The 12,307-nt window shown below is 34.7% G+C and overlaps 1 protein-coding gene across 1 annotated transcript in view; it reads right to left on the reverse strand.

Moving 5' to 3' along the window:
- Position 1: 1 nt before the first annotated feature.
- Positions 2-12,307, reverse strand: part of LOC147410587 (uncharacterized) — a 28,308-nt gene continuing 16,002 nt past the window's right edge. The window contains exons 3-14 of the mRNA XM_086437196.1: positions 5,957-6,008; positions 5,585-5,690; positions 4,330-4,442; positions 3,987-4,237; positions 3,691-3,897; positions 3,505-3,597; positions 3,318-3,422; positions 2,801-3,163; positions 1,861-1,971; positions 420-552; positions 233-299; positions 2-140 (exon numbers count right to left, since the gene is read on the reverse strand). Coding sequence (XP_086293322.1) covers positions 262-299; positions 420-552; positions 1,861-1,971; positions 2,801-3,163; positions 3,318-3,422; positions 3,505-3,597; positions 3,691-3,897; positions 3,987-4,237; positions 4,330-4,442; positions 5,585-5,622 — 1,452 coding nt within the window. The 5' untranslated portion in view covers positions 5,623-5,690; positions 5,957-6,008 and the 3' untranslated portion in view covers positions 2-140; positions 233-261. The remainder of the gene's footprint in view (positions 141-232; positions 300-419; positions 553-1,860; positions 1,972-2,800; positions 3,164-3,317; positions 3,423-3,504; positions 3,598-3,690; positions 3,898-3,986; positions 4,238-4,329; positions 4,443-5,584; positions 5,691-5,956; positions 6,009-12,307) is intronic.

Genomic DNA, 12,307 nt, shown 5'->3' on the forward strand with positions numbered 1-12,307 from the left:
TTTCCTTGAGCCGTTTCTCCATGAATTCAAAAATTCCACCCTCCCCTTCCAAATAAAAAGGTGACTCAGGAATCAAGCAACAGTCCACGATCTTTTTTCATTAAGTTCACGATCTTTTTTGTAAATTGTTCCATTGCAGCCTATTATACAAGCATTCAAGAATTACAACCAAATTAACAAGAAATAATTGATACAAAGAAGCAAGACAATGAAGTGAACCTAAGTACCCAACCTTGAATGGCTCATTGTTTGTTTTGAAAGCTATACCAGGAATGTATTTGAGCCAAATTGGGAATCCCCTAAATTAGAGACAGAACAGATTGTTCAGCATCAAGAACACCAGTAGATTAATTTTTTTCTTTTTCTTTTTTAAAGATAGATATAAAGGGAAATAATCATAGAGTTGGAATTATTATTACTCAAAGTTCCATTCAGCACAAACATAGGGACCAATCCTGAGATACGATACTTTGCTATTCTTAAACGAGAGATGACCTGATTTATCTCTCGTTCCCTTTGAGCTGTATGTAATGAAGACAGATAACATTTTTCCTGAAAACAAATGGATCTCTGTTAATGACAGCCAATGGGTTCATATTTATATAACCAGAAATCTAACTGACTAAACAGTACATGGCAGCCAATGGGTTCATATTCTAGTTGGGAGTTGTTGCAATGGGTTCATATTCTAGATGACTAAGGCAACCAATTATATATGAAGGGACTCTGAAATAGAGCAAGGAAAACCATCAGCACAGTGATTGGAGCAGGAAAAATTACATTGTATATATGTCACTCGAACCACTGCCACCAAATAAACTCTGCTCCCTACTCCAAAATAAGCATCATGTGGCATTGTCATAAACCAATGCATAAGCAACGAAAATTTCACTAGAAAGTGATCGAGATGACCAATGAGGCTTACAAACAAAGACCATCCCCCTTTATTTTCTTGAACTACTCCTCACCCTTTTTTCATCCTCATCATTCCAGCATTATTAACATCATTGTGTAGCTTAAAACACCTCTTGAAGCAAATCAGCAATCCATAGAGTAGAACCAACAATGGAGTCGTCCCATTTTTAATAGTCAAATAGTCTTAGATTGTATTGATGATGAAAAGGTTTTCATCATCCCATCAACTAAGCCTAACATCTACCTAACAATGAACCTTCTAAGTTTATAATTTTAGTAATCTCACCTAATATCTGAGTCTATCTGAGTTATCTAAACAACTATATACTTGTAGGCAGCAATACCATACAAGTTGTAACTTTACCCTTGAATTTGTGAGAATGCTTTCAAAGAGTTAACCTGTTTATTGAACCACTAGAACCTCATACATATTATACAACATGATAAGTTATACAATCTGTGAAGTTCTGGTGCTAAGAGAGGGTCTATGATTCCCTAGTAATGAGAAGATGGACATACACTTCATGAAACTCGTGTTTACATACCTCCCCCTTGTCCGTATCAATTGCAAAGCACACATACACTGTTTTGATCACATTATCCAGCACATGCACAATGAATCCAAGCACCACTAAGAGCAACAACCATGCGACAACTGCCACAAAATTAAAATTGGATGGCTAAAGTGAAGTAGTGTTTCTAGAATGCCATGTAAAACAATAGGTATATAAAAAATGATGTGGATCAAGGTAGTATGAGAAGATACAAACACACTAGAATTAACAGTAAACACGGCTTTAAACATAATTAAATAATAGAAACATGATTAGTTCAACCAACAATCAATTTTTTGGTTAAGGTATTGATGGTCGAGGATTGAAGTAGTGAGAACAGATATGAACACACGGGGCTGACGAATTTGCAAACTTAGAAATGTAGACGTACCTTAAAAACACCATTGATGTTCTGACCGCCTATGAGGAAAGTGCATCTTGTTCTCTTAGATCCTAGCAGTATTCCCAGCATCTTACAATGATCTCCATCATAGTACTTTGGCTGAAAATTAAAGACAGATTCACGTTTTTTATGTTCTCACTCAAATTATATATCAAGTTGAAAAAAAACATGGCATAGGAAACTCAAAAAATTTGTAAATGAAAAATTTGACAAAATACTCAAATTGCATATAAATCATGTAGTTAAGAGAATGGTTCATAATGATTCATAATGGATTGCAAGTACACGATCTGTTTTCAAACTAACTAAAAAGCTGAAATTTTGACACAAGGGAGTTTTGCCTATGGCAAATAAACTCACAGTGATGAATCCATGGCATACCTTCTCCCTCCTCCTTTATCCGGGCTTGGGACCGGCAATGTAAAACGTTAATTTTACATTGGCAGGGTTAAAAAGGTTTTACCTAATAAGTGTTAGATATCAATCCATATATATAAGACACGATATACACATTCAAGACCAAGTTTTTGTCTAATTTTTATTTACATGGAACTGAACAATTATAACATCTTCAACTATCACTAATGAAAGTTGCAATACAAAAAGTTGACCATTCCTACCTGATAAACAAAAGTTTGTGGATCCAACTATTACTATTAACGGAACTTAGAAAATAAAATATTGATCATTGATCTCTAATTAACAAAAGGTATTGTGGATCAAATTATTACTAGTAATGAAACTTGCAAAACAAAAAATTAATCACCGATCATTGTCAAAAAAGCTTGCAGATCAAACTATTACTACTCAACAGAGGTTTGTGGATCGCTGCCATTGGAAGCCTACAAACAATATTATTTTAACTATTAGTACAAGAAAATGCAATTAAAATTTTTTTGTTTAAGAAGGCAGAATAACAAGTTATTACCTGTGTACCCCGAAGTACTTCAGCCATATTTACGGTACGGCCAAGTTGCTTACTCATAAATGACATCAGTGCTTCAAATTGCATCGACATGTTTGTCTGAAATTCAATCATCTCTCGGCGTGTTGCAGCGGCTTCTCGGCATGCCTCATCAGCACGACGATTTGCCTCAAGGGCTTGTGAGATACACTCTTGACGGGTGGGTTGGGGTCCGAAAAACGCTGAGGGTCTCACTCCCATCCCCATCTGCCTGACACGACCATGACCATCTTCTCCCATGACTTGGGAGAAGATGTCGTTCCTACCTGTGTTGCTCTGGGAACTATCTGACAGTTGGGACTCGTTCTCTTTTTGTCTCATCTCATCCTAAAATAAATTAAATACAATCAATACTAACATGATTTAGAAAAGAAAAAAAAAAGACATAAAAAAATTATTGTAACTTAAAAACATTTTTATAAGATGAAAAATCTGGATACATAATTTTTTCTAATAAAATAGATTGGAAATATATACTTACAACAACTTTCGCTGTCTCTGCATCTATAAAGGTTTGGTCCTTTCTTGTGTGGGTTACTATGAACATTTGCATCCGGGATGGCTCCACCCAATTATTCTTTTTTGTCTATTAACAAGTAAAGCATAATAAGTTAATAAATATTATTGCAATCATGTACTAAATAGGCTCGATGATTATTTGATTTTACCTCCTCCTCGAATTTTCTTGCGAAGCTCTTTGTGCCAGATGTGTGGTGCATTTTTTGATTCTTACGATTGACTTTGTTTTTCATTTCACGCATCTACAAAGTAAACCATAAAAAATTAAATAATATTCAAACTTTACCAACAATTAATTAAATGAATTTATATGTAACTATGGTTGTTACTCATACCTTACCAACTTTGCTTTCCCAAAATTGAACAAGCCAATCCCACTCCACTTGATTCATAAAAGGTGGGAGGTTCTTTTTTGCCTCATCTGGAGCGCCCATAAAGTCTAAATAGTATTTTTTTTTCAAGAGAGATTTGCGGTCTTTCCATTTATGATTGAAGGATTCAAGAACCCAACCCTTCAAGTCGACATCGATATCAAAAACCCTCTACATCAAATTTAAAAAAGCATAGGAGTAAAGTTTCTAGATAAATATAAACAATTGGTGTAGTTTAATTGATTTATTTTTTAGATTACCTGAACAGTTTGCCAAATGTTTTCTTTAGCTTGAATCGGCACTCGCCTCCAATCTGAATACATGAAAGATATAAACTGTGGCTTCCGTACCGCAGTACCTATGAACTGTCCAAGTAACTTGGCCCCATTGCCAATAGGTTGTTTGTAGTTGTTTTTCCGAACACGTGTTTTTAAATCCTGTGGGCCAATGTTCCAAAGTGATTCAAGACGTGTATTGCCCCGCACACGTTTTTTTTGCATCTTGGTAGACCCTGTAGAAAATCATGTACAAAAAATTAATTATCATTCAATTATCTTACATGTATATGAGTGTAAAATCTGAAAAACAATTACTCCATCTTACTAGATGTTGAATCAGATGCCTGATCGGAAGGGGCAATCATGTCTATCTGCGTGGGCCCCAAATGTACCGTCTCATCCCCATGTTGGGGAGGTTGTGAATCCTGACTATGCATCCTATAATAAAGATCAAGAAAATGATTAGTTATTTTGAAAACTTATAAGAAATGTTATTAAATTAATGATAATGGAGGTTAATTCAAATATTTACCAATGAGTTTTTTGAATTATTAATTACCAAATCTATGTCAAATGATACATTGAACTTGAAATTGCATCATTGTCCATGAATAATTTCAAACAGCATCACAGGACTCCAAATCATCCCCATCAATACTATTGAAATCTGACTCGTCAATGTCATCCTCCCTAATTTCATTTGTGGCAGCTAAAGGTGTCGTGATAATTAGAAGTGCATTGATTGTTATTCCTGGCATATCTGACATATCCCATGTTACGTTATCATCAGAGGCGATCAAAGTATCCACCATACTTTGATCATTGCAAGGCAAACTTTGCAAGTAATCATCGATATCCTCTACTGTACCATTTCCTCTCATTTCTAACAAGTCTCTTGGTTTTGACTGTACAATAGTATACCAGTTTAAATCCATAGAGTCCTTGACGTAGAATACTTGTGTGGCTTGAGATGCTAGTACAAATGGTTCATCGTAAACATTTACTCCAATATTGGATAAGTATGTGAAATTCACGAGCGTAAACCCCAAGTCATCTTTTTTTATTCCTCTTCTAACATCAACCCACTCACACTTCAACAATACAACACGCTTCCATCCATAATAATTGAGCTCTATGATATCAGTCAATATACCATAATAGGTAATATCTCCTTGAATTGGATTTCTATCACTAACACTTGTGAAACTTGATGTATTTGCAACTACGATAACTCCACTGTTTTAAGTTTTTCTCTTACTTTCACTACCTTACGTGCGAAATCTGAACCAATTAATGATGTACGTGTTGAATCTTTTTGCAACACGATCATGACCCTTTGCTAATTTCCTAACTTCATCCGAAAGTGCAAAATTCTCCAAATGGGAGGACTTATTGAAAAGTCAATCATCAAATTCTTTGGCATGAAGCCTATCAATTTCAAAATGACTGACCCGACGAAGCTGCTACTTAAGTTCATTCTTGTGTTTTCTGTATATGTTTGAGTTCAAGAGATATGATTAACTATGGATATATTACATTCAACATGCATGGTAAAACTTAAAATAAATATGCATTCTTACTGAATGTATGGGACAAGTGTCTTAGAGTTGAAGAGCATGTATCGATTTGCTTGTCTCCATGATATTTCATCTAGAGTAAACACTTGTTCTTTCCCCAACGGTCGACCTGAGATAGTGTTACCAAAGTCATCATTTCTTATTGACAGATTAAACCTTGTCTCCACACTATCAAAGTACCTCGAGCAAAATGTTAAGCATTCTTTTGTGAGGTACCCTTCTGTGATGGAACCTTCTGGTCGACTTCGATTATGCACATACAATTTAAGTGTGAGAAGGTACCTATGACCATGCATTGAAATGATTTGACTATGAGGTTGAATAGTGTGGTGCATGTGAAACTAAAACAAAAAGAATACAAAAATTAATGCATACCTTTCAATAGGGTACATCCATCGATAATGTACTGGTCCAACGATTCGTGCCTCTGCAGCCAAATGAACAGGTAAATGCACTATAACATCAAAGAACGCTGGGGGAAAAATCCTCTCTAAGTGGCATAATGTTAGTACAATCCGAGACTGCAATCTTTCAAAGTCATCTACCCGTGCAACCTTAGAATACAACTCCCTAAAGAATATGCACAACTCAATTAGGTTTGCACTCACATACTTAACCAATGTACCTCGCAAGACTATCGGGAGTAGTTGTTGCATCAACACATGACAATCATGACTCTTCAATCCTGAAATCTTACATTTTTTAAGATGAACACATCGTGAAATATTCGCTGCATAACCATCTGGAACCTTAACATTTTTCAACACATTACAAAATTTCTCTTTTTCAATATTACTCATTGTAAAACACGCAGGGGGATAATATGTCTAATTTCCCATACTAATTGGATGAAGTTTATTTCGTATTTTCATTTCTTGCAAGTCTAAACGAGCCTTCAAATTATCATTTGTCTTTCCTTCGATGTTCAACAAAGTCCCAATGACATTATCACACACATTTTTTTCAATGTGTATGACATCCAAACTATGCCGCAATAAGTTGTGTTTCCAATAAGGTAAGTCAAAGAAAATGCTTTTCTTCTTCCAATTGTAAAAATCTCTCGCATCATCTTCTCGTCCTCTCTTGCGATCTTTTGCAACTTTAGAAATCTTCTCGAACGTGATGTTCATGCCCTCTACTTGTTCCAAAACCTCATAACCAGATGCTGGGATTGGCATAATTTGATGTTCTTGTTCTCCGTCGAAACATTTCTTGTCAAATCTAAACCTATGGTCAATCGACAGTGACCTAGGTAACAAAATTTTCTACCGTGCTTCAAACGTCGAGAGCAGGTGTCCTTATTGCAACAAGGACAAGCAAGACGCCCTTTGGTGCTCCATCCAGACAACATAGTGTATCCTGGAAAGTCGCTAATCGTCCATAATAGTGCAGCTTTCATTTGAAAGATTTGATTGCTTTGTGCATCATATGTGTCTACGCCAAACTCCCACAATTGTCTCAAATCATCTATCAAAGGTTGCAAATACACGTCGATATCATTACCGGGTCCATAAGGACCTGAAATCAATAATGATAACATGAGATAAGGCTGCTTCATGCACATCCATGGTGGCAAGTTGTATACTGTTAGAATGACAAGCCATGTACTATGAGAAATACTCATCGTCCTAAATGGATTAAAGCTATCGATTGCCAACCCAAGTCTAACATAGCGACTGTCTAAAGAGAATGATCGATGTTTAACATCAAAATCTTTCCAAGCAAGAGAGTCAGCTGGATGCCTCAAAGACCCATCTTTGGTCCGACTCTCATCATGCCATCACATGAATGATGCGGTTTTCGATGACATGAATAACCTTTGAAGCCTTGGAACCAATGGAAAATAGCGTAATATTTTAGCAGGAATCTTTCTTTCTTTCATCCTTAGAGAAATATTATGATAATTCTCTTTATGTCACGCCCCAAAAACTCAACCCGAATCCTCATGATTCCCAAGTTGAATCCCGAGGCATGATATAAAACCCGTATCATGATAATCAATTCATAAACGTAAACGGCAAATAATATAACTATATGTCATACCTGATCATTTCTCAACAGAACAGACACGTATCCTCAAACATTAAAAACACTTGACATATATACATAAAACAGTAATGACATACTATAGTGTTCATAATTACATAACCAAAAACGATAGCTAAAGACTTAAACCTAACTCTAGTTTAAGACTTATAACTAGTAATACCCATGCTCCACTCCTGGAAGCTTGGACTGATCATCTATAAGGCCCTGGCACTGAGCCTCCTCGGAAGGATCACCTAAACCAGGTGCGCCTGAAATTTGATGTCGTAGGGGTGAGTAACAGGGGAGTTACCCAATAGGGGAATCTTACAATTCTAAATAACAGCATCCTATATGCAGTTTAAACATTCTAAGAATTCATAAATCATGCATATTTGATATTCAACACAATTAAAAATAATTGAACTCCGATGTCATAAAACTTAGTAGGAAATTAAAACACTTAAAAATCTGAAGAAAACAATTGTTCATAATATAACATCAAATAATAGAGTACTATAATAGAGAGTTGAGGGTCACGACTGATGTGAACATCTCAGTCAAAATACGATTATTCCAATACTTCACCAGTGTGGAACCCCACCGTTAGTTCCTGATTCTATGGCCAGCCTCTGCCACAATTTGGGTAACTGTTTTCCGGCTCAGGTTAGCCGTTGGCCGTTGACCAAGGCCTTAAGAAACGGGCCAAATCAAGTAGGTCATTCTTTCTTGACTACTCTAGACTATTAATGATCATTAACTAGCCATCTTCATCTATGCCAATCTGGCGTGCATGTGATCCTCGATATTCTCTATCAATTATACCACTATCTACATCTTGTTCTCTATTAAAGATAGAAAAGAAACTCCCGGATTCCTGTTGTGATGTTGTGTTCTTATGCATCCCATAATACATAAGAACTCAAACAACGCAACTGTTATCCTAGTATAACACGTCATTCCGGAAATATCACAACATGTTATTCTTTATAGGTTTTCACAATCTCTTTAATAAATCACTAAAATACTACATATAAGTATTTATTTTCTTTTCAAAATGTAATGAAAAATAAATACATACACGTGTTTTAAATACCCAGTCCACTCTTAAATGTACAGTCTTATCTCTCTTTTCTTTTTCTTTCTTTCGTGTCTTACACGACCCTTAGTCGAAGCATTTCACTCATTCGTGTCTTACACAGTCTATGACTGAAGCATCACTTCATATTTTCTCTCCTTTTCGTGTCTTATACGGCATACGCCGAAGCATCTCACTAACTGGGTATTTTAAAAGCACGACATTCAATTGAGAACTCGTTCTCATATTCATTTTAATAAATTACTTTTCTACCCAACTTTTAATTAGAAACATTTCTTGGAAATCCATCACTAAAATGATTAAAGTAAACTGTCCACCAGTTTAACTTATTCAAAAATCATGTATGTTTATAACAATGTGAACAAAATATGTATTGTGTAAAAAAAAACAGCAACTTATATAGTTGCTGTATTTTCTTTTTGACAAGTACAAAATACGTATAAAATACGTATTAAGTACTTATAAAATACATATAAATTAACAAATATTTTTAAGCATGAAACTAAAGTAAACATAGTAATATATTATATAAAAACAGCAACTTTTAAAACTGCTGTATTTTATTTTCAATACGTATAAATACGTATAACGTACGTATAAACACGTATAACGTACGTATAAAGCAACCATTTTTTTTTTTATATTCTATCCAACAATCATGGTGTCAATTTAATACAACAATAGCAACTTTCATAGTTGCTGTATTTTGTTTTTAGTATATATAATTACGTATAAACATGTTTAAATCAATTACAAACATGTAAGAATTCCTTTTAAACAAAATACCAAATACTAGCATGCTTTAAAATCATAAAAACAATAATATAAATATGTATAAATAATATGCATGTTGTTAAAAATTTACAAAACAATTTTAACTTTAAAATTTCTAAGTCAAAATTATTTTTAAAAACAAAACAAATTGAATTTTTATAACTATAAAATCAGCAATATACATATATATATACATACATATACTTTACTAAAACCATTATAAATAGTTGTAAGGGCCTACCTTATTTCTTTTCCTTTCCTTCTTTTCTTTCTCTTCTTTCTTTCTTTCTCTTCCTTCTTTTCTTCTTACTTTTCTCTTCTTTCTTTGTGTAAAGAAAATGAAACAACAATTAAAAAATCAGCTAATATCTCTATTTGATATTTTTTTTAAAAAATATCTAGATATTTTAAATATCTAGATATTACAAAATTCTAATTCTTTTAGAATTTCTTACAAATATCTTAGTTAATTTGACTTAGTCAAAGTTGTTTGACTAGTCAACAATAATTGACTTGACTTGACTTGAGTCAATCATAGTTGACTTGACTTGAGTCAACCTTAGTTGACTTAGTCAACATTTTTTTTTTTTTTTTTCTAAACACTACACTTTATGTTCAACTTGCTGCCATCTCGAAGTACCACACACCTTGCATAATTGGTCATTGGCTATGTCCTTCCAATATAACATACAGTCATTGGAGCACGCATCAATTTTATTGTAATTAAGTCCCAAGTCCCTAATGATCTTCTTCGCATCATAAAAAGACTTTGGCAACAACTCTCCCTCGGGTAATGCCTCCTTCAAAAGCGTAAACAACATGTCGAAGGACTTGTTGCTCCATCCAAACAAACACTTTATGTGATATAGTCGAACAATGAAAGAGAGCTTTGTGAACTTGGTACATCCGGGATACAACTCTCTATCTGCATCTTGAAGCAACCTGAAGAAGTTTTCTACTTCGACATTGCGCCCTTGTGCAGGTTCACTTGCTCCATCAGGTACATCATTGTCCACACCCGACATATCAAAAGCAAAAGCATCGTGCAACATTCTATTCATATCAACACCACCTGGAGCATCATCACATGGAATAGTGAGTGGATGTGGAAGAAGTTTCCCCGTGATATTTCCATAGTGTGTAATGCTCCACAATTCCATAAACGATGAGATGCTCCTGGACAACATCTCGTTTCAAGAGCTTAAAGTTGACACATTTCCTACATGCACATGGGATGAGGCCAGTTGATGTATTGGCAAATGCGAAGTCGATGAATTTATCAACACCGTTTATATATTTGCTACTCACCCTACATTAGAAAATAATGTACAACTTTTAAAAATAAATCCCATTGAGTTATAAACATTGATAATGGATCATAAGTAGTTGAGTCTACCTCGACTTTTTCATCCAACTCTTATCCATCACTTCCTTCAACACCTAAATTCAAAAATTACTGTAAAAAACAATATTATAAAAACTGTAACAAATGTGAGATTTTCTTTACAGTCTATTTGGATTGAGAGAAGATAAGAGAAGAGAAGAGAAAATATGCAATTTTCTCTTCATTTTTCCTGTTTGGATTGCTAAGTGGAGAGAAAAGAGAAGAAAAATGGAGGGAAGAGAAGGGAAAAAATATCAAATTTGGTTACCTTCAAAAGTGGAGATACGAGGAGGGAAGATAAGGAATGAAGTTTTACATTCCAAGTTTTTCCTTATTATTTTTAAAATTTTCAAAAATAGGTAATATTGGCAGGCTAGCTATTACTACTTACACCCCAAGCCAGCTATTACTACTTACATCCCAAGTAAACAAACATCCGACAGGCCATCCGACATGCCAATAGGCAAGCCATCCAACAAGACATTGGGCAGGCCATCCGACAAGCCATTGGGCATGCCATCCGACAGGCCATTGGGCAGGCCATCCAACAAACCATTGGGTAGGCCATCCAACAGGCTATTGGGCAGGTCATCCAACAGGCCATTGGGTTAACCTATCCAATCCATAAATCTTTTCATGGTTAGTTTTATTTCGCTAACCCAAAGCATACACCATAGAAACCTAAGTAATAGGTCATAATAATCATAAAATATGTATATTTGACACAATTTAATATATATATATATATATATATATATATATATATATTGTAAAGATACACATGTCACTATTGCGCTATATAGAGCTTTGAGAGTCCCATTGACGGAGCAACAGGAGGGGGTGAAGTGGGTAGCACCCTTTCCCAAGGATACAAGGGTAGAGCTACTAGTCCAAATATTATAAGGGGTTAAGAGAATAAATAATTTTCAAATTTATTTTCTAAACAATCATATAAGGTTAATAATTATTCAAACCAAATCCAAGGCAAATTTGGTCCCAATGGGAACAAAGGCACGAGGAGGGAAACAAAAATAATAAGCGAATGTCATACCTGTTTGTAGTGAATCGATCTTCAATGGAATGCCACTACGACTCCAACCCCTGGAATTACATGATGCAACCTCCGGTAACGAAAACCATAGGTATTGGTGAAGAGCATAAAAGTAGCACTATTGTTGTTTATTTATGTCATTAAACCTTGGTTGATCTCAATTTGCATATTTGGAACAAATTTTTCAATTTGCAAATTAAATCTCCATTTGCATATTTGGAATCAATTTTTCAATCTTGAATACTTCTTAGTTTCCTTTATGGGAATACATTAGTGTGTATTCAAATTAGTTAATAAAACATTAAACATCTTTCTAATCCTTAACCCCAATTAAGGTGTGAGAGCCAGTGACATAGAAGAACAGAGTGATGTGGCAGACATAGGTAGTTGTTT

The sequence above is a fragment of the Akebia trifoliata genome, chromosome 1, assembly GCF_017979445.1.
Source record: "Akebia trifoliata isolate Shusen 1 chromosome 1, ASM1797944v1, whole genome shotgun sequence".
In the NCBI taxonomy this organism is placed as follows: domain Eukaryota; kingdom Viridiplantae; phylum Streptophyta; class Magnoliopsida; order Ranunculales; family Lardizabalaceae; genus Akebia; species Akebia trifoliata.